Genomic DNA, 23,829 nt, shown 5'->3' with positions numbered 1-23,829 from the left:
ATCAGGAGGGGAAGTCATTTCTAGGCTTCCATGCTTTATTTTCTGGAGAGGAATCATAACTTTTAGCTAGTTCTATGAATTGAAAGTAATTCATGGCCTGAGGGTAAGACCAAAGAAGTCAGATGTTAATGATTTATAGAATGATTATGTTTTCTGTTGGGACATACTTTTCACAGATAAGGAAAAGTATATATATTTTTAATTTTTTTTGTCATGTGTTGTAAAGAGAATTTCTCTAGTATTGACACATCTCTCTTACTGCACATGATATAAGACCTCACATAAAGGGTTGAAAGACCTTCTTTAATTCATTGGGTAAGAAAACTTTTTGACAGCTGTACAGTGTGGAAAACTGGCCCAGGGTTTATGACCAGATCTGGTTTTGGAAAAGACCAGGCACAAGATTTAGAACATATGGAATTTATTTGGGAAGTAATTCTTAGCTATGACTAAGAGCCTATGTTCAAATGCCTGGGAAAGTTTAAAAGAAAATGTTTGCAAAATAAATCATATCTCTTGTTTGCTAAATTGTGGGACTTTGATAACTTTTGGGTACTCTTGGACTTTTGTAATTATGTATTAAAGCCCTGAAGTTTTCTCTTTTAATTATTTTTTCTTGGTTTTATTTTAACACTGTGATTCAATTTGTTGGTTTATTCAATTAAGGAATTACTTATTTCAAAAGATTTTCTCTTCCTTTTAGCCCCCAGAGATCCTTAAAATACTCAAATTCAAGCAGTTACTACCAGGTTAGTTTATAGGAAAGAAACACTGAATGTGTGTGTATTAGCTTCTGGTGTTGTTTTTTGTTTTTTTTTTTTCCTTAACTGTACAAGTTCCAGCTATGGTGTTTACTGTGTTTATATCAAGATAGTACGTGACACAAGCATCCTAAGTAAGTGTTGTACCAAGAAACTGAAGTAGGAAAAAGCAATACTAGTATGGTTATATTTCTGAAAGAATACCCATTTTTCTAATTTCCTAAACTTTTATTGGTAGAATTATGTGGGAGAAAAGTTCCTATTTTAAGCTAATAATTCCTTATATTCCCTGTCCATACTGCTTCTCACATCACCATTACATTATTACAACTAAGCATTTCATAAGCCAAGAAAAATCATTATTACTCACCTCAGCCTGAGTTTTATCACACATATAAATATGGCATCAGCACAATAGTGAAACTGGAGATGCAATAAAAAGTCCATATCATTTTTCAAAGAAGATGAGTAATAGAGAAAATAATATATCTACCTATATGAGTTTAGAAATTAGAAAATAGGAAAGTAATCTCATCCCTAATTCTGTAGGTCATTTGTTTTCTTTGGTTTTTATTTTATGATAGCCATGCTCACAAGCAGCTTGTGGGGGAAAGTCTTATTTTTGGTCCTGTAGTATATTATTTATTATCAGACAGTGGTCTGATGAGGTTTGACAGAGTAGTTAGGCGTATGGACTCTGGAGTCAGAATGCTGGAGTTCATGTTATAGCTCTGCTACCAACTATTTGTGTGTGACCTTGAGCAAATTAGCCTCTTTGGGTCTCAGTTTCCTTATCTGTAAAATGGGAAGAATAATAGTACCTTTTTCATAAATCTATTATAAGAATTGAAGGAGAATTCTCTTGGACTATATAGTTCAGTAATTATTGTTATATGTGTACTCTAGAATCTGTTTCTTCATTTACCCAATGGGAGTGACCTGTGCACTTTTCTCTTCATGCTTTTAGGCCTATTAGTCTACAACATACTCCCCTATCCCAAATCCCTTTCCTGGTTCCCAGCTAAGATTCTGTAGAGCCATGTTTTTCTGTTTTGAGTTTTCCATTCAGTATAAGTGAAATCAACCTTAAGGAAGAAGGAGTAGGGAGAATTTGGAGGGTGACTTGCATCTCTTTTTTGAAGTTACTGCTCTTTCCCTTTTAGCCTGTATAGCCATTTGTAGGATAACACTCTGTCCTCCAAAGTTTTGATTTGAGATAAAATAGTGCCTACATCTTTTCCCCTGCAAAATCAGCTTATAAGTAAAGAAACTTGTGTGAAAAAAAAAAAAAAATCATTGTAAATCAATAGTTTTTTTTTTTTTTGGTAACTGAGTCTTTTTCTAAAGATACCAGTGAGTTCAGTTTCCTATTGCTACTTACATAGATATTGATTGCTACTTAAGTTATATAGCACATATCACTACATATTATAGAAATACTAATTATCAAAAATAGTTTGTTGCCATCCTCAGTAATATGGTGAGGAACAGTATTTGCTATAGTAACTTACTGCAGGTGCCCATTATGACAGTCAGAAATAATTTTATTTAATTTAGCAATGGTCGAGTTGAGTTTCCACTGTGGCAAGGGATTTTTGCTAGACAGTGATTATTAAAAAAATCAATAAGACATTATCTCCACTTTTCCAGGAACAGAAAGATAACTGTGTCTATGTTTATATAACATATGCAGTATAAATACTGTCAGTCTTGTTAGTAAGAGATGACTATAACCAACATCTGTGATCATTCCTTCAGTGTGAAGATTCAGCCTCAGGATCATTCTCAACCCAGCACCACAGAAACCTGCTATCACTCAGACAGATTTGGAAGCTAAAACTGTTTAATATCAGTGCTATTTTAGAAGTTCGTTCAAGGTATTGCTGTTGAAGCCCAGAAATTCAAAAGCCTTGCTCTGCATAAAAGAGTTTAAGTGTGAAGAAGTACAAATGAGCTTAATCTTTTGGGCGTTGGGAAAGACATACTGAATTGGAAATGTTATAAGCCCACAGGTACACAGGTACACAGGTACGAAAGAGGTACTTTAAAAAGTAGATGAAAGGCATCTTGTGTAGATACCACTCTTTCCCACTGTTTGTGGTGTCTTCCAAATATAGTTCTAAGCATTGATGTGCTGGAAAAGGTTAACTGCCAGCAATTAGGGGTGCGTGCGTGTGTGTGTATGCGTGCGCACATGCATGTGTAGGTGCACGTAACCCTGATTTGTAATGCTTATTGATTTCCATGGTGTAAATACTTCTACCTCAGCTGACTTTAACCCCACATCATTGAATGTATACAGAGATATACATAGTGTTTTCCTAGAGCCACTGTGAGTCTGCTCCTGCCCATCACTAGCCCCCAATCTCTCCTTATACTTTCTCTATCACTCCCTGTATTAATTAAGTTAGTTAAGTTAGTCTCTGCTTTGCTTATATGCTTTCTATCCTGCCTAATTCCTTCCTCATTTCTCTTTTTTCCCTTCCATTCCTTTCCCATTATTGCAAAATTAGAATAAGCAATTTAAGAAATTGCATATATTCTGGGGTATCTTAAGTCTTTCTTAAGGTTTTGACAATCTGCCATTACAGAAATACTGAGCAATTGTGATTAAAATAAATTAACATTCAGCTCCTAAGATGTAATTGCTGTAAAATAACTGTGACTCTGGGAATTTACTTAATGAATTTTCATTTCTTTTACAAACTCACAACAACTATTAGAAGCTTGCTTAAATTCACAAATGAAGAATTTAAAACAAATGAATGGTTTCAGTTTCTCTCTCCAAGATATTTTTAGTAGAGAATACTGAGAGAGGTAGAGAAATATTAGCAGAAGAAATAGCAATAACAGCAAGGTGGGGAGGAGATAAACATTGAATTACAGAAATTATCACCTTGTTGAAGCTCCTCCCCAACATAAAGCCACTTTGACTAGGGGATAAAACCGGGGGGTGGAGTCCTGAGGCCCCAATTGACTCAGCTCAAGATATACTGTGTTTTTGATATTTAAGGTGGGGAGAAGGGAGAAGGTATATTTTCATCAGCATAAGGACATTAGTACACGGAACAGCTGTGTTACAGGAAAGTCATTGGCCATCTCCTGAAGGGTTAACAAACTTAGATGCATCATTGTATACTATTGGCAATGCCACAGATGTATACATTTTCAATAGATCCCAGGATTTCTTGAGAATTTCAAAGGCATAGGACTGGCTGAAGTAACCTCATCAGTAATTTTGCAGAATGTTTTTACCCAGTGAAATTTAGGAGTGATTATTTAACCCATTGAAACAACTGAGGTTGCAGCATTTCTTACATTACTTGTGTCTCACAGGTAGATTAAACTTCAGTATCTGATTTGTGTGACCTCTGAGGAGAGGTAATGCAGCCATATATTCCATAAAAGTGCATTCCCTAAATGCATAGTTTCTGGTCATAATCAAAAGAAAAGTATTTGTTATGATGAATGTATGATGTATGTGTAGGATATTTAGAGTATTTAAGTAGCTTGTAAGATATCAATTCCACTTTGACCTTCACATATCTTCTTTTTTATAGCTGAAAAGCAGTTTGGCCTTCTTTTTGCTGATTTTTTTTCAGTCTACTTTATCTTAGAATTACAAATGTTCAAGTAGTAATCAGGAGATAATTGGACAGAGGTTTTGAGCAGACATTATGTTATGGTTATATCTCATATTTAAAGTGTTTTCCTCAATGCTTGAATGCTTTAAAATATTCTTAGTGTAATGTCCCATTAGAGATTGCTGGGTAAAAAGGAATGATGCAAAAGTAGTTTAAGAGCAACAAAAACCCAAGAAAAATAACTTTCCTTTCTTGTTCAAATAATTTAATATTTAGAGAATTTCAGTGGTACAACCTAGAGTTACGACATCATTAGATTGCACTGGATTATATGAAATTTTGCGATATACCCTTCTCTTCCACTTTCTTACCTAGATTCAATGAAAATGGTCAATTCTTTATTGGATGAATGCTTTTCTACTCCCTTATCTTATGAGTGTAGATGGCTTTGTTTAAAAATAGCAAACTTTAATTTGAGTTATTTGGGATAGTTATTAAGTTCTAGAAGTGGAGAGGATTCTTTGCTGTTTACCCTAGATAAACACTCTGTTCCATTTAAGAGTCTTGACATTCAGTATATGCTGATGAGATTTCACTCTCATACTAGCACTACAGTAACAACTTCCCATTTTATTTAAAAAATATGCATATATGCATTATAATTGACCTACACAAAAGAATGAATTTAAAAGGAAGCACGTAAAAATTTATACTCATAAACTTATGATCATTATACATAAAATATAAAATTTAATCTTTGTAAATAAATGTATTATCATCCTTAAATATAAAGGGAAACAGACTTGGAAAGTTTGAATAACTTGACCAAGATTGTACAGTTGTCAGGGTATAAACCGAGAATTAAACAGCAACTAGCGCACTCTCCTGAAGAGTGTACTACTTCCTGTCTTTTGATATAAGGGACAACTCATAAAGCATCATTCTCCAAAAATTTAGATTTCTTTATAATTACTGGTAAAAGTAAAGAAAATATGAAAGTAATATTAAATTTAAATGAGTGTTGGATCTAAACAGATGAGGTCCAATGAGGTGGGGTTCATAATGGAATACTGCTTAATAAGCAGAATCAAAACATTCAGTACTGAAGTAGCAAGTGACGTTCAGGTTGAAATTAAATGTATTACAGTGGTACCCAGCTAACCTTACATAGCACTTTTTTTTTTTAAAGGTGAAGATAAGGTTTTTCAGAGTAATTTGCTTCTCTCTCTCTCTCTCTCTCTCTCTCTGCCTGCCTCTCCATCTACTTGTGATTTCTCTCTGTCAAATAAATAAATAAAATCTTTAAAAAAAAATAAGATCTTATTTACTGAAATAAGACCTTTTTAAGATTTTACATTATTAGTATCTAGGGAGAATATTAAAATTGGTTTTGTATTTTTCCTAAAGCCTCTTAGAAAGTTCATGCAAAGTAACACATTCCACAAGTATTATGGGATCTTGAATCTCGTAATCTGTGACTAGAGACTCCCTGCCAGCTCTCCGCCTCCCAACCTGAAATTACCTTCTGGAAGAAGTTTCATCAAGCCTCTTGTGTAAATCTGGGGACAGAGAGTTCCATGTGAGCCAAAATTTCATTTCTCTAGATTTTTTTTTTTAGACCTTATGAAAGTAAAGTCACCAGAGTTGTACCCCGGTTCACACTTAATTATAGTTTTCCACCATTTTGTATGTCATTTTTCTTTATTATACAGTAGCAACAATAACTCTTTTAAAACTGCTAAAAATTTTAAACAGCTTTAATTTACACTTGGATTACATCAGAGTTGAAAACTTTTATCCGTGTGATTGACAAGTTTGTGTGGATGAAAAGCATGTGTTCCCTGGGGAATGTACAAAGATAAGGGTCAGAAGCCGCGGGATTGGGTTGTAAATCTACATTCTACCCTTTGAAGAGTGTTGTTGGCATTTCCATTTTGATGTCCTGAGTTTAGATTCACATGTTGTGACCAACGGTTCATTGACTGCACAAACGCATGATATTTGGGATGTAAAACCACATATATGTGACACTGGCTTATGGAAAAAAACAGTTTCCTGTTTCTCTATTATCTATCAAGTAGATCAGTACTGTTCTGTTAAATTAATTTGAATTCAGTTTCTACTTTGAAGAACTACACTTTAAACCTGGGAAATTTAAGACTGAACACATAGGAGACATTGTAAATTCTGAGAAGAAGGAAACATTTTTTGAAAGGCCGCCATATGTCAAATTTATGCTTGTTATTTTAAAAATATGTATATCTCTCCTTTCATTATTATAAACACTCTAAGAGGTATAGGGATGAAGACACTGAGACTTAGAAGTTTTGATGCTGAAATTAAAATGGAACTGGCTGTAACTTTAACACTTGTGCTTAAAACATTCTGGATGATTTTTGGATTTTGAACCTCATTGCTCATATAAAATCAGTTTTATTCTTGATACTATGATGAGTTTAGCAGAGTACGTGCCACATAGTAAACACTCAACAAATCATATCTTTTGTTTTTAATATTTTTTATTTATTTAGTTGACAGAGAGAGATCACAAATAGGCAGAGAGGCAGGCAGAGAGAGAGAGGAGGAAGCAGGCTCCCAGGGAGCCTGATGCGGGACTCCATCCCAGGACCCTGAGATCATGACCTGAGCCGAAGGCAGCGGCTTAACCCACTGAGCCACCCAGGTGCCCCAAATCATATCTTTTGATGTCTATCTTTTCTTCCCTTCCTTTTCTGTTTAGTACCTCTGAAACTTATTTTTTTTTAAATTCCTTTGGTTTCACATTAATAGAATGAGAGTAGGAGAAGGAAAGAGGAGAAAAAATGAATAAATCTAAAAACAAAAGAAAAAAAGTGAAGAAATATGGGCAAATTGGGTTAAGAAATAATAATTGCCCCTGAGGGTGGTTGTTAATTCACATCTCCTGTGTTGTATCCTCAGGTTTTGTTTTATTGCCAGGTCATATTTACATACGGCAGAGACTGAAACCATTGGATAGGAATGTGGCACCAGTGTCTTAGTATACAGATTTATCCTTTAGGTCCCTTTCCTAATCCTTCTCTCCCCAGTAATACGTTTCATTCATATTGATTAACTGTTATTTTGAGACGGCATATTCTGCCAAAATATTTGAGTCTTCCCCTGGCATTGAACATAATAGATCCAAAGTGAAATTCATTATCTTTATTCTTTCTCCAACAAACAGACTCTTTACCTTATTTACTCTAGTTCTTAATGTGATGTCAGAGTTCTAACGCTTGAGGCAAAACTTCTTAATGTGCCCTTTGATTCATCTCCCTCTGGCCCCTTTTCTGTTTCTGAGAAAACTGCAGTTCCCTGTTAGCAGTTTGTTAACACTGCAGGCACCTGATCCTAGTACCTGACTGTTTCAAACTTGAGTTCCACTCCCAGCTATTCACCTGGCACATCTTATCTTCATCTCTGCCTTCTCAAACTATCCCACATAGTACTGGCTTCCTAGAACAGGTTTTTACAACAGGAATTTTCTGTTTAGAAGCCAGCAGGGATTCTATGTTCAGGCTGTTCTTCCTAGATTATGGGTATCTTTTCCTCATTCCAACTGAGTTTTCTATTAAAAAAAAAAAAAAGTGTGTGTGTGTGTGTATACATGCACACACACACGCACACTTTTCTCCAGCTAGATAATGTTCTTGTTAGTTGATAATAATGTATTAATTCTATGGATCATATTATGTGCCAGAACTGTTTGCTATGCTTCATACTCATTCTGTATTCCCATTTTTCAAAAGTTAACTGAGGGCCTGTAACTAGGTCAGTGCACTCACAGTCATGATTGACTCTTAATGATTGCTTAATAAATGCTTTATTTTTCTGTACTGCACTCTCCCTTCCTGCATATCAGGCTTAGTTCTGCCCCTTTGCCTTTATTCATGGTGTTCCCTGTTTCTAGGATTATTTTATCTTTTCAGTTCTTTATTTAGTTCTCAAGGATCTTTTCTGTTTTCAAAATCCTGATGTATTCATGTATTCATAAGGAGTCCTCCATAGTTTATCATGTAGAACTAATCAGTTTTGTCTTTCAATTTTTCCAAAAATTTTAGCAGTGTTTTAAGAGCATCAAATATTTGTTGAATGAATAAAATTTTCCTCTCTTCTCAAATAGACATTAAAGTTCTGGAAGGTTTAGTCCATGCCTTAGTTTTTTCACTTTACCATAGACCTCAGCAGTATGCTTGGCAGTACATAAGTACCTAGTGATTGGATATGGGAGAGTCCAGGCTATCTGTCTTTCAGGACTTTTATGGGAAAATACTTTCTCATATTGTGCACATACATAGACTTCAACCAAAGAGTAATACTATAGATTCAGATACAGAAGTGTATTCAGTATATAAATACAGAATGAGATTAATTATCTGTGTCAGTTTGGAGCTATTAAAAGCTATAAATTTTGAAGACTTACTATGTTAAGACACTGAACTAAGTGTTTTATATTCCTTATCTTAGTCCTTAGAACCAAGTTAAGTTGTGAGGTAGGTGTTGCAGCCAATGCTGAGAATGGTTAAACAGCAGCTTATAACAACAGGCCCCAGTTTAAACCCAGTTTTTTTTTTTTTAATTTTAAATATATGTGCTTGTGCTGTATATTGTATATCATCTAATTCAGCACCCTTATTGTTGCTGTTTTCACCACTTGAGAAGTATCTCCCTGTTTAAGTTTACTGACTTTAAATATATTAGATCATGCTTATTTCCAGCACAACATAAACCTTCAGTAAATACTAGCCTTTATTGTTATCATTTTTTAAAATTACACATAAGTGTTCATGACATTGTCTTTCACCTTATGCCAACTTAAGTTTAAAAGCAGGTGTGTGTGTGTGTGTGTGTGTGTGTACATGTGTGTTTATGTATTTGGGGTTTTATGAAGGTAAAGAAGATTTAGAGCATGACAAGTAAAAGTGAGCTACTTTGCTACTTTTCCAGTCATTTCTCTCTAGAAAGATGCCTGCACAGTGTATCTGGAGGAATGCCTGTCTGAGCTCACAACTGTGATGTTGTCAGAGGTATCTACAGTTTGTTGTTGATGTCTTAGACAGGGTTTTGAATATTAATCTACTTTGTATATCTTTTCTTTAATTATTTTATTTGTTTGTTTGTTTGTTTGTTTATCAGAGAGAGAAAGAGAGCACGTAAGCAGGTGGAATGACTTTCAGAGGGAGAGGGAGAAGCAGGCTCCTGCTGAGCAAGGAGCCCCATGTGGGACTCAATCCCAGGACCCTGAGATTATGATCCAAGCAGAAGGCAGATGCTTAACCAACTGAGCCACCCAGGCATCCCTTTTTATGTCTTTATACAAGGACTGTAAGTCTGCTTTTCAGTATCTGCCATATTATTTTTTTTTTTTGCGAATTGGAGAATGCTATCACCGAAGGCACTAACACACTAGTTTTTATTTTTGTATATACTATCTTTGTGGACTTAGATATGGAATTTGAGAAATAAAACTTAACTAGAGAATAAGAAGTTCAGTGAAATTAAGTGAAAGTAAAACACTTGCATTGGGGCGCCTGGGTGGCTCAGTGGGTTAAGCCTCTGCCTTCAGCTCAGGTCATGATATCAGGGTTTTGGGATTGAGCCCCGCATCGGGCTCTCTGCTCAGCACGGAGCCTGCTCCCCTTCCTCTGTCTGCCTGCCTCTCTGCCTACTTGTGATGTCTCTCTCTCTCTCTGTCAAATAAATAAATAAAATCTTAAAAAAAAAAAAAAAAACACTTGCATTGGAATTTTAGAATTTTGGTATAATTTTACACTTACAGTAAAGTTGTAAGAATGATGTAAGGAACTCCTGTATATATTTTAACCTACTTTAAAATAGAGTTACATATTTAAAAAATAGGGTTTATTTTTAAATGTGTGTGGAGATTCCTTAAGAACTTAAAAATAGAGCTTTCCTATGACCCTGCAATTGCACTATTGGGTATTTACCCCAAAGATACAGATGTAGTGAAAAGAAGGGCCATCTGTACTCCAATGTTCATAGCAATGGCCACAGTCGCCAAACTGTGGAAAGAACCAAGATGCTCTTCAACGGACAAATGGATGAAGAAGATGTGGTCCATATATACTATGGAGTACTATGCCTCCATCAGAAAGGATGAATACCCAACTTTTACATCAACATGGACAGGACTGGAAGAGATTATGATGAATGAAATAAGTCAAGCAGAGACAGTTGATTATGATATCGTTTCACTTACTTGTGGAGCATAAGGAATAACAATGGAGGACATGGGGAGATGGAGAGGAGAATTGAGTTGGAGGAAGTTGGAGGGGGAAATGAACCATGAAAGACTGTGGACTCTGAGAAATAAACAGGGATTTGGAGGGGAGGAGGGTGGGGGGTTTGGGTGAGTCTGGTCATGGGTTTATGGAGGGCATGTATTGCATGGAGCACTGGGTGTGGTGCATAAACAATGAATTCTGGAACACTGAAAAGAAATTAAAAAAAGATTTCTCTTTATCTTAGCATTTGCTAATTATATAATAGATCATATTATCACAGTGGTAAATTATAAATTTTGTTTGTTAACTATAACTGTCCCTTTAGCCTCATTGAGATATCAAGGACATATAATATTGTGTAAGTTTAAAGTGTGCAGGTTGACTTAATACATGTATATATTGCAAACTGATTACCATCAGGGCCATAGCTAACACCTCCATTCTGTCACATAATTACCATTTTTCGTGTTTGTGTTGAGAACATTTAAGGTTCTGTGTTTAATTTTAATACTTTGTAAAGGTTTTTTCAATTGAAGATTTCTTCCCAGCATAGTGTTTTTCTTAGAAATGTATATCTCTTGCATTCAGTACCTGGTTCCCACACTGAAAACTCCTTCTTCACAATATTCTCACAGATCCAAATTAAAATATTTATGTCTTAAAGTGGTAGTAAATCCCAGTTTGGAGTTTGGGGCTAAAATACTGTTGATTGAAATGAAATCAGGTAATATTATAGAAGGGCTGGAAGTATATGAACATTCAGCCAAATCCCAAGTGTAAGAAATCTAATTAAATAGAAGAAAATGAACCTTATTTTATTTTGCAGATGTCGAATAACATTCTAGTGGCAAATAGAAGAGCTTTATATGATTTGATTTTAAAATGATGCTTAAACTAACTACATTAAACCAGAGTAATTAAAGGTATTTATAAATATCTGTATTATTTCTTAGTTACATCTTAGAATACGAAATTAAATGTTTAGACTAGGATCTCAACATGTATACTTGGTTTCCATTATTCATGTTATTGTTGGAATTAAGTGAAATAATTTGTGGAAACAACCTTATAAAGTAGAAATTACTATATAACATGCAAGGTATTTTTATTTCATTTATAGAAGCCGTCAAGAGAGCAAAAGTTCTTTATTTAAGTAAGTTGAATAAAGGAGCTATCTGTTTTTTTAAATTAATATTTACATAAAATATTATAGAACTTAATGTGTTTGCATTTTTAATTTCAGATTCAAAACGCTAACGATGTATTAATTGCTCCACTTGAGAAATTTCGCAAAGAACAGATAGGTGCAGCAAAAGTAAGTGTTATATTTTATTATTCTTCATATATTCTCCTGACAATTAAAGATGACATACTTTCAGATGTTAATATTTTTGAAATTAGAATGACCTTTTAAAAAATTGCGTACATCAATAAAAAAAATTCTGTACGTCATTTTTAACTTTTGCACAGCGCCTGTTACAAAGACTGGAATTCTTTTAGACATAAAGGGTTTTCTTCTACTGAATAGAGGAAGTCAGCATGTTATAAGGTAGTTTCTTTCATCTCAATGATTGTAGGAAATTAACTATTTTAAAGAGAGTGAAATTATAGTAACATTGAGGAGTTTTTTTCCTAACCATATAAAATAAAAATTAGGTATAAAGTGTATTGAAAACTCAGGCAGTAATTATAAAAGAACTTTCATTATTTTTTTGTATTTTTTCATTATTAATAAAATATTTTGTGAGGGGCACCTGGGTGGCACAGTTGGTTAAGTGTCCCACTCTTGGTTTTGGCTCAGGTCATGATTCTAGGATCTGGAGATCAGGCCCTGTGTTGGGCTCCATGCTAAGCAGGGAGTCTGTTTGGGAATCTCTCTCTCTTTCTCCCTCTTCTCCTCCTGCTTATGTTCTCTTTCAGATAAATACGTCTTTAAAAAAAAAAAAATGTGTTTGTAAAAAAACTTTTGACATCCTTCTTCTATCTTTTCTCTGTTCTGGTTTTCCATTTAGTCAATCACCTGCCCCTTCCCCATTCGAGCAGTGTTGTTCTACTGTATAATTATTTTTCCTCCTTCCCTCCTTCCTTTCCACCTGAAATATTGAAATAGTTTACTAGTTGGTCTCCACACTTCATCTTAATCTGTTAACATGTTTTTGCTGTCTTCATCATTCTTTAATGATGAAATTTTCAGTGGGTTCTCCTTGAGAGACAGTTTAATTCTGATACTGAAAGCTTTCCAGCTTTCCAGCTTTCCACAGTGTGCCCATTTGCTGTATTTCAGTATAGCAAATATATTTTCTTATATATATATTTCTTAAATATTGCGGTATTTCCATATACCTCCCTCCTTAGGCACATTGTCTGTTCACCAGTCTCTGTTTATACCCCAACTAGGTCTGTGGCTTTGCCCAAATTTCCCTCTCCTTAGAATACTTTTTATCCTTGGCTTGTTGAAGTCCTGTTAGCTCTCTACGGCTTCATTCATATTCTAGCACCAGAAAGAAGCCTTCCTCATATGGGCCTTTCTTCATATTATTTATTTGGCTTCCAGAATTGATTATCTTTCTTATAGATCAAGTAGGGTTTTTTTGCTGATTTACTGTAAAAAGCTAGTATAGTCTGTGTTGAATTAGTTTTATGTGCATTTCTCTACAAATTATAAGTATTATCAAATTAGGGACTAAATCAGAACCATTTTTATGTTAATTAATTCAGCAAACATTTATCAATATCGTAGTTGGCCCACTGTGAAAATCATGGTGTTTGATAAGATTAAGGGATATAATTGTAACCACACAAGCTTCCCTGCTGCTGTTGTGTCCCTTATTATCTCTTGTGGAAAGCAGACACCAGAGTAATTACAAATGCACTGAGGATTGTGATGCAATAGTAAAGAGTGCTTTGTGGGAATATAATTAATAAAAACTGACCTTGTCCAGAGAACCAGGAAATGCCTTCTGGAGGAAGTATTGATTAAGCAGTGAACTTAATGATAAAGAAATAGCTGGAAATGGGAGTTCAGGAGCGGGAAGTGGAAAACCTTTCATATTCCCAACAGAGTGGGTATGAAGAAAGGCCTCAAAGGAGGATAGAGCCTAGCATTTAGAAGAAAAAGAATTTTAGGAATATAGAGGATAATGAAGACAAGAGGGCACATGCACAGCTTTATTAATGGTCCAAAGTATTTTGCTTCTTATTCTGAGGGCACTGATGAGCCAAAGAAAAGTTATAGCTAGAGGTGTGATATTTGCATTTTATTTATTTGTTTGTTTATGTTATGTTTGTATTTTAAAAGTTGGATGTCCTACAGGGATTGGAGGGGTAGGACTGCTTTGGGAAAACCAATTTAGGGGCTATTGGATAGTGACTTTAGATTCAGAAGACGATAGTGGCTGTGAAGACAAAGGGATGTATTTCAGAGGTAAAATGGGAAAGGTAAGAAATGGTTACATATCGGGAAGCGAGAAATAGGACATTTCAGGGATTACTCTTAGGGTCCTGGGTTGTATAATTGGGTGATTTTAGTAGGCAACATTTATGTTTGGGTGGGAAAAATGGTGAGTTTGGCTTTTAGTTAAAATGAATTTGAGGTTCCTCCAAGATACCCAAGTGGAAATGTTGAGTTGGCACGTGTATATTCAGATCTGATTTAGAAATACACATTCGGGAATTGTCTTCTAGGTGTTAATTAAAATCATGGACAAGATTAGATTCTTTCTGGGAAAGGATAGAATGAGAAGAGGACTGAAGTTGTATATGAGAACTTAACATTTGATGTTTGGGAGAGAAAAACAGGACAGATAAGGAGGTTGAGAAGGAAGGGCCGAAGAAGGAAGAAAATAAGAATAAGAATGTTCAGTGTGCTCAGAGCAAGGAAGAGTTTGTTTGTTTGTTTGTTTGTTTTCAAGAATAATAGTAGTTAATCTTTATTTGTATCTATAATTGTAAGGGTTTTCACTGAGCTATTACATCTGTGACTTAATTAAGTTCTCACAAGCAACCTGTGAGATGAGTTTAAGTGTTACACCTGCTTTCACAATGAGGAAAATCATGAGGTGACCTTAACAGATCACAGAGCTAGGAAGTCAGACTATGTATCTGAAATTAATCAATTTTACTTTAGAGCCCCAATTTATAATGTCTCACTTCAGTGATACTTTTATAAAATTAAAGCTTTTTGGGGCACCTGGGTGGCTTAGTTGGTTAAGTGTCCAACATTTGATTTTGGTTCAGGTCAAGTCAGGGTCCTGGGATTGAGCCCTGCATGGAGGCTCTGTGCTCAGTGGGGAGTCAACTTCAGTATCATTCCCTCTGCCCCTCCCCCTGCTTGTGTGCACTCTCTCTCTCTTTCTCTCTCTCAAATAAATAAAAAACTTTAATAAAAAAATTTAAAGGCTCTGTGAAAGTGTTATGATCCCTCTAAAATACCAGACATTACGTATGGATTATTCTTACTCTTATTTAAGTGTTTAAGTTACCTATAGTTAAAATAACATGAATAATTACACCCATTTTATGTTATTTTTATTCTTATTTAAGAGTTTAAATTAGCTCTAGTTAAAATGAATAATTATACACATTTTATTTTATCTTTCTTCTTCTTATTATTTTTTAAATATCTCAGTTGCTGGGCATTATCAGCTGAGAGCACACACAGTATTCTATGCCTTTACTTTGTGATTGGGGAAGGTATTTTAAACTTGCTCCTAAGTGAGTTCAAATGAAATCTTGAACCTAAATATTATTGCATTTGGCCTTTTGGTTGTGGTGATTCTGTGCACTTTATCTGCCTGATGCTCTTAGTACTAAATTGTTTGTAAGCTGTTAAGTAATCCTTGTTCAGTAAAGTGAATAAAAACCAGGCATTTTCTTCTGAAATATATGTATAGGTCAGTTTTATTTTGGTATTACAGAAATTTTGTGATAGAAATTAAAATATTTGAAGGTATTTATTTTTTTCTATTGGTTTATTCCTTATTTCACCTTACCTTATGTATTTTCTTGATAAATAGAGTTAATTCTCTGCATGACACTCTGCTGCTTTTTACAGTCTGTACAGTAGAAGTTTTGAGCAAGTGTGTTCAGGCTAATGAGCTAGCTGGAAAGCAAGAACATGGGTTAAGTGTAGACTCCTCCACTGCCGTCAGTGACCTCTTCAACTTGGGCCAAGTGGAAAATGCTGAGTCAAAGTAGCCCGCTCCTCACAATGAGGTGACACTATTTAACTGAAGTGGACAAAGTGTATGGACCACAAACATTTCCTTTGTAGTTTGTTCTGTGCACTTTGAGAAACCTGATACTTTGCTGTGTGAGTTACAGTTGTGGAGAACAAGCACTATTGAGAACCATTAGAAAAGATTAATGATGGGCGATGCTGCACTGAAGGATAGAGGAGGTGGTTCCTATTTTTTTAATAGATAAAATTATCTATAAACAGTTGCAAAAGTGTATTTATGTAGAGGTTCTTAGTGTGCTGGTAGATGCAGAATGGAATTGTTTGTAGGCCTGACATATTACATGTGTCAGAGTATAGAATTGAATGTTTAGTTTTTTTAAATTTGTATCCTGTTGATGCTGATTTCAGTTCTAAAAATGAGGAGAATAGGTATCCAGAATGATTAATGCAAACTAAAATTTTCACAATAGTAATATATCCAGAGCAGCCTTCTAATAGAGCAAAATGGACTATGACTTGTCTGCATTAAATTGACAACTGTATTTGATTCCATTCAAAATCTCCTCCTTGCCCCTAGAGAGAATCCATTTTAAGTCCTTTCTACACCTGTTATCACATACACTGGCAGACTCTAAACTATAAGTAGTACTCCGTATTTGAGTTCCTACTCCAATACAAATACATTAGGAAAAATAGTGTAAGCATATATACATACCAGTCTGTTACATATTTTAAGAGATGAAACTGACTTTCAGGAGACCAAGGACTCATTTTCCACATATAAACAGACTGAGCAGCTAGTTATTGGCACAGTGAGGATTAAGAACTAAATTCCTCAGACCAACAGTATTTTGATTCCTCCTCTACTATTCTTTAGAATATTCTTTTGTAAAATATTTTATTTTCCTAACCTTTAGCAAACATGATTCAGTGTGAAATGTATCTTAATTATAAAAACATTTCAAGCATGCCCACTTTATGTTTCAAGCTTGCCCACTTTGAATCAAGCCTAGTTAACATATTTCGTTTGATTTTTAATTTTCCTCATCACACAGTAGACATGTAATACTGACTTATTTCAGTAGAGATAACAGTCTTGAGAAATACTGCCCATTAAAGACATTGAAATGTTTTTCAAGACTGGTTTAATTTTTTTAAAAAGACATCTCTAAGTAGACCTTAATAGAAATCATATGAATATTTTTCTATGAAAAATAGACAATGTAATATTAGTCATTTCAAAATAGAACTTGATTTTCGTTATGTTGAAGACTGTAATGGAATCCAATGATTCTTGTTCTTGTTTTCTCCATGGTAGAGTTTGGTTCTGTCTCTGGGCATTTATTATTTTTAAACACATCTTGTACATATAATTATTTTAGCATGTAGTGTCTATAATCTGTGAAGAATTGTCATGATTAATTTGTTAGTCTTAGATTTCTATCATGTGAAAAATGGCTTTAATCTCATTTGTTGTCTCAAATATACAAATAACTTAAAGAATCTAGAAGGATTACAGATATTTTACTTATTCCAAATTAAAAAGTTTTTGCCACTTGGCTGAGTTATTAATCTAATTTAATGGGTAATACATTGGACTCATGATAGGAACACATCTAAAATTGTGGTTTCTAGTGTCAGAGTATGGTTTCTAGTGTCACATGACTTTATTTTTCCTCCAGTTGTCAACAAGTTCTACAGAGAATGGTCAGAATTGGTTTATCTTTTTCTTTTTCTTTTCTTTTCTTTTTTTTAAAGATTTTATTTATTTATTGGACAGAGAGAGAGATCACAAGTAGGCAGAGATGCAGGCAAAGAGGGAGAGAAAGAGAGAGAGAGAGAGGAGGAAGCAGGCTCCCCAGTGAGCTGAGAGCCCCATGTGGGGCTCTATTCCAGGGTCCTGAGATCATGACCTGAGCAGAAGGCAGAGGCTTTAACCCACTGAGCCACCCAGGCGCCCAGGATTGGTTTTTCATGTGCTGCTGAGCTGAGTCTGCTTCCTGGACAGATGTTCTCGGCTGAATTTTCAGGGCAAATTATAAACTATTTGATAGTTGTTTTGAAACTATTTGTAATTCTCTTTATTGTAATTTCTGTCATTAGAACCTATTATATGGGTTTTGAGAATTGTTGATTTTTGTTATTTGGTCATCTTTTTTAAAGCAGTAATAATAATTACCCTTCATAATAGGTAACCAAGTACTACTTTACTTGAAGCTCATTTAATCCTCATATCTAGCATATTAGATAGGAAAACTGTTAAACGCATTTTGTAGATGAATAAGCTGAGGTGCAGAGAAATTAAGCGAATGGACTGAGGTCATGGAGCTAGTAAAGGAGTACATTCATTTTTTAAACAGAAATGAGCTAAAACCTATAGTAGCACCACTAGTAGCACCACTACATGTTTGATGCTCAGGAAATATTCATTCCTTTATTCTTAAAGAAGGAAAATTGTCTGGTTAGCTCACTTGGAGAATAGGATAATGTCTCATAATTTATCAGCAAGTTCTATAGAGTCATACAAACTTGAGATCAAAACCTGACATATAATACTCATAGGAAATGTGGATTTGGGTAAGTTAATTACCTTTTTTACCTTTCCCCATCTGAAAAAAATGGGGACAATAAAAGAACCATCTTCGTAGGATTGATATGACAGCATAATTTGACATTTCACAAATTTCTTCACATATTTTCTTTTATATATTAAGCGCTAAGGTATTAATTGCTCTTATAGTTAATAATTAGTATTCATGTTATATACATTCTGTTAGTATTAAAGTATTTCAGTAAAAATAGGGTTCATGTAGTTTAGTTTACCTTATTTTGTCTTACAGGCAGAGACAAATCAATGTTGATTTGTTGGTTATTAAGTGCAATTTATAGGGTTACCAAGCAAGAAGGACTTACCTCTTACCTGGACATTTCTTATACTTAATAATTGTAAAATTTGTGAAGTGCTGTTACTTGCAACAGTCCTACAAAATAGGAAGTATTTTCCATAGGACTAACTTGTAAGATCAAGAAAGATCAAGAAGTATTGCCAACAACCCAGAAGTACACATGTACTTTAGCTGGGGACTCAAGTCCATGCCTTCTTGCTATCTAATTCAGTAATTTGGGCAACATATTATACCTGCCTTTATCACGGGAATGTAAGTGCATTTTTTGTTATAGTTTATAGTGTATAGTGTATTTTCATCATCCTTACAACATCTTGTAAAGTGAGTATTTGCTCTAATTGACCCCATTGCCATCACTAGAAAAACAAACCAGATCACATCCCCTGGGGACAGGTGAGTCAGTAGTAGTCTTTCTCCTTGACAGGTGCTGCCATTCAGTGTCTGTACATGTTTCAAAAATTGCTGAGGCATCATGTTTTTTACATTTCAGAGCTTCCTGGTCCATTAGAAAAGCTGAGCCTCCCATAGTTAGAATTCTGGGGAGGGACATAACTAAAGGCATTCAATATATATTTTTTACATCACTATATTTTAAACGTATATGTGTGTTTATATACATACATAGATTATTTTAACTTCGTTAAGTGGCTGTACATGCTCAGGAGGATAAACTTGTGTTATAATTTGATTATAATAAATTGAAGATAAGATTATCACTTTTCTTCCTCCTGATTATCCTTATGTTGATGCCTAAAGACTGATACTTAGGAAACATTTTAAGCATCTCCCAAAATTGTATATTTACAAATGATCCTTTTGCTCATTTTTTAAAGATTTAATTATTTATTTGAGAGAGAACACAAAGGAGCATGAGTGGGAGTGCAGAAGGAGAAGGGAGAAGGGAAGAATATCGAGTGGATTGACTTCCCACAGAATGTGGAGCCCAATGTGGAGCTTGATCTAAGGACCCTGGGACCATGACCTGAGCTGAAATCAAGAATCAAATGAGGCACCTGAGTGGCTCTGTCAGTTGGGTGTCTGCCTTCGGCTCAGGTCATGGTCCGGGATCGTGCCCCATGTCTGGCTCCCGGCTCAGTGGAGAACCTGCTTCTCCCTCTCCCACTTGCCCTGATTGTGCTCACTCTCTATCTCTCTCTGGCAAATAAATAAATAAAATTTTTTTAAAAAAGATTCGTATGCTTAACCAACTGAGCCACCCAGTCTTCCCTCCCTTATGCTAGTTTTTACGTCAAATATATAGTTTATTAAATTTTGATGCAATTTTCAAGTGCCCTACATAATAGTAATTGATGAAATGCAGTAGAGCCTCCCTAGTGTCATTGTTAAAATTGACACTGAGGGTTCTAGAGAGTGAAACCTTGTTATGCAATAGAATGTTTTTTTCATTCTTCAGTGTTCAGGCTTCTTGGGTAAGAATTAAGCCTGTTTCCATGTAATGAAGTTTTCTCTGTATCAAATCCAGTTACTTAAAGCTAATCTGGTGGAAGGAGAAACTCCAAATAACTAATGAGAATTTTCTAGGTCTCTTGATTCAATAGGTCAACAGTGAGGAGTTCAGAAGCTTCACTTGGAGCATTTCCCTGAAGAAATGTTCCCTGTGTACTTTATATCTTCTGTAGAAAATAAGGTGGTTTCCTTGGTTCAATAGTTGGAGTTTTTATCTGTATATATAATTTTTTTTTCCTCTAGCACATTTACTGACTGCTCTATTGCAGAAGAATTTGCTACATCAGAATTTATGCTTCTATTTACTATATACATTGATATTTTTACTTACACCTTCTTTGTTTGTGACCCCTGCCTTTCCACTTATCCTTGAGGTAGTTGGGAAACTCTCAGTGATTTTTTTTCCCCCAAATTTAAATGGTTAGAAATATTCTGAAACACTTAGGAATCTTCATATTGATTTCTGTGGAAAACTCAACACATTAAAATTGCAAAACATTTTATTTCACACTGTGTTTTAGAATTCAAAGCAAGTTGCAGATACAAAGAGGATTACATTTCAAGTATCAGGAATAGGTAGGTAGTGCACGTCATTTGATGTTAACTGGGAAGCTCTGATAAAATGACTACCCACTAGGAGTAATACCCTCCTGTGTTTAATTTTATACTGTAATAGTTGCTTGTTTATTGAGAAAACACACAAACATGTCAGAACTTATTATCGGGGTGATCTAGCAAAGAAGAAAGATGAAGGACTTTCCAAGTAATTTTTATAGAATGCTAATTTTTGTGCCTTATAATATTTTTTAGGGTTGTCGCAAATGAATTATATCAGCATTTGAATTTTAATGGTGTTTTATTGGGCTATTTTTATTGCCCTTTCCTATATTTTACACGTATCAAATCGGAATTAAAACTTAATACATAGTGAAGTAATTGGAAATTCTCTAAAAACTATAAATCATTGAGTTAATATTTAGGAAACTTTGATAGCTTTAAAAATCATAAAGTACTTAACTACTTTCCTTTTCAAATTAATTCAACCTTTTGTTACATCTGAAACACAGAAAATTTATCTAGTCCAGCAAAAAATAAACAAACATATACTTAGTACCCATTGTCAAAGTTGCTAGGGTCAGTATAAGGAAACATCTGCATTTGTTGAACATTCCTGTTATATATAATTTTTAATAATATGACATTTTTCAACTACCAAACTCTTGTTTTCTATAAACAGTTTCAGTTTTTAAGTGTTGTTGTTAAAATTTAGCAGTGAAAATTGAACTTGAAACCCCAGTGTCTGGTTACTACTACATTAAAAAATATATTTATCAATAGTAACTGATAAAATTAGTTGCCTTTTCATTGTTCATGTCATAATGTTTATTCAGATAAAAATAAAATCTCAGCAGCAATTATGGTAGAACAGTTTGATTCCATACTTGCTTAGTAGACTATGGATTTGATGGTGAGACTTTTGCTACTTCATTCCAAAGTAATGAAATATTTTGGCATCTATACTTTATCATCTAATAACAGGTTCTTCTCTACTACTTAATCCTCCTTGCCTGTCTCTGAGTCATTAGAAAGTTGATTAGCATGCCATCATCCATCTTAAGTTATTGATACAGAAGTATTCAACTAGACTCTAGTGGTGATCTGCTTTGTTAGAGATAATGTGGAGTCTAGGGACACAAAAATAAAATTTGATGCTTGCCTTCATGGGGTTAACACTACAGCAAAAGCAGTCACAGAGAAACAGATAATTATGATGAAATGGAATTAATGGTATATATGAAGTACACCCATAGTTTTACAAAAACAGTGGAATAGTTTATTCTGGCAAAGACTTTTGTGATGTTCTGGCATCAGCACATACAATGTAATGGCTAGCAGAAACTTTCCAGTTAGTGCAAGTGATAAACAACGTCCCAAACAAAAGAGAAGAGTCATAATGGTGTAAAGAAAATTGTGATGTGGTTTAGAAAGTTGGTATATTCCAATGTGATTAGAGCTGTTGATTTTAGTGTCCCACCCTGCCCCCAACATGAACCACATTAAGAAATGCATTTTATGTCATAATGCAATGAATATATGCACTAACACTCTTCTGTTATTACCTATGATACAACCTGATATTTTCAATTGTATTCTACTGTAATCTATTTCATTCAAACAGATGCTAGTTATAACCCCCTAATGTCGTAACCCATAATGTGAATAAATATTGGGCCATAGCTTAGCATGCAAATATAAATGAAAGGTAAAGATGAATTATTGAGAAATGAGGCAGGAAATATTCAGCTGAGGCAGAATAATGGAGAGTTTTGTGCTGCTACTAAGGAGGGTTTTTTTGTTTTGTTTTGTTTTGGGGGGTAACAAAAATCATGATAATGATAAACAGGATATAATAGATACTGATCATACATGTCAAATGTATTCTAGGCAGCTATCATATATTTATTTCATCTATACAGCTCTGTGAGGTAGGGGCTATTATTTTCATCCTCTTCTTATCAATGAGTACACTTGAGCCACAGAGAAAATAATGTGATTTTTTAAGGAATAGGCAGCTGGTAAATGACAAAGCACAGAGATTGAACCCAGGCAGTTTGCCTCTAAGGCACATGCTTGTAGCCATGATAATTTACTCATATGGCAGATATGATACTCAGGTGGGCAGAGTCTTAGTCTGTATTTTAAGAAGATAGGAGCATTGTGAAAGGCTGGAGTCTGAGAAACTAGCTGTCAGCCCATAATTCATCAATACTTGCGTTAGAATGTTTATGTAATTTTTTTTCCTGCCATCAGTTGATCTAGCCATTTCTGTATACCTGCCAGCTGCACAGGCATGTAACCAGAAAACCACACCAACAGGAAGGGAACTTTAGGCCTGTGTCATATAAAGGTCTCTGACTCTAAGCTCCCACTGAATACCCTCCATCCAACCACAAACCTCTAGAATAATCCTCCCCATTCCCCATGTAGTTCAAAGATGAGCCTCTTTGTTAGCCCTGCAGTTTTCTTAGGCCACTGTGTTTTGTTTTTTTTAAGATCTTATTTATTGAGAGAGACAGAGCATGCGCATGTGTCTCAATGCACAAGCGCTCAAGGAGCAGAGAGAGAGGGAGAAAGAATCTTAAGTGAACTCTGTGCTGAGCAGGAGACTGGGTGGGGCTGGATCACAGGACCCTGAGATCATGACCTGAGCTGAAATCAGGAGTTGGATACTTAACTAAGTCCCCCAGGTGCCCCTTGGGCTCTTGCCATTGTAATGCTTTTCTTCTGAGTCAATATATTTCTCCAGTCTACTATATTTTTCCTCTTTAGAACTTACTTCTGTCCTCGCCTTTGGGTCCGAAAGGCTGATATTTCCATCTGTGAGTTCAGCTGTTAGCAAATTCCCAAATGAATGATGGCACAGGAGAGGGCGAGCCAGCCATCCTGTGTGATATTTTTACCAGTTCATATGTACCAGCGCCAGTGCTGAGCAAGTTTCTCATTAAGGGACCGAGGGTGACTCCATTTTCTTCTACTCAGGATGAGTTTTCCACCCTGAAGAGTTAATGGGGTCCTTTGTTTCCTTTTCTGAGTTGACAATGATTTTAATTTCTGTTTAAAGTCGAAGTGTGGCAAATTGTATGCCAGATTTGGCTCACTACCTGT

The 23,829-nt window shown here is 34.9% G+C and overlaps 1 protein-coding gene across 2 annotated transcripts in view; it reads left to right on the top strand.

Annotated features, from left to right (window-relative positions):
• Positions 1-23,829, top strand: part of ARHGAP42 (Rho GTPase activating protein 42) — a 279,971-nt gene that overhangs the window by 141,708 nt on the left and 114,434 nt on the right. For both annotated transcript variants that reach the window (XM_044258255.1, XM_044258254.1), the window contains exon 4: positions 11,855-11,926. In XM_044258255.1, the coding sequence (XP_044114190.1) occupies positions 11,855-11,926 (72 nt within the window). The remainder of the gene's footprint in view (positions 1-11,854; positions 11,927-23,829) is intronic.

The sequence above is a fragment of the Neovison vison genome, chromosome 7 (assembly GCF_020171115.1).
Source record: "Neovison vison isolate M4711 chromosome 7, ASM_NN_V1, whole genome shotgun sequence".
Lineage (NCBI taxonomy): Eukaryota > Metazoa > Chordata > Mammalia > Carnivora > Mustelidae > Neogale > Neogale vison.
The sequence above is the reverse complement of the archived record's forward strand: the minus strand, read 5'-3'. Positions and strand labels throughout refer to the sequence as shown.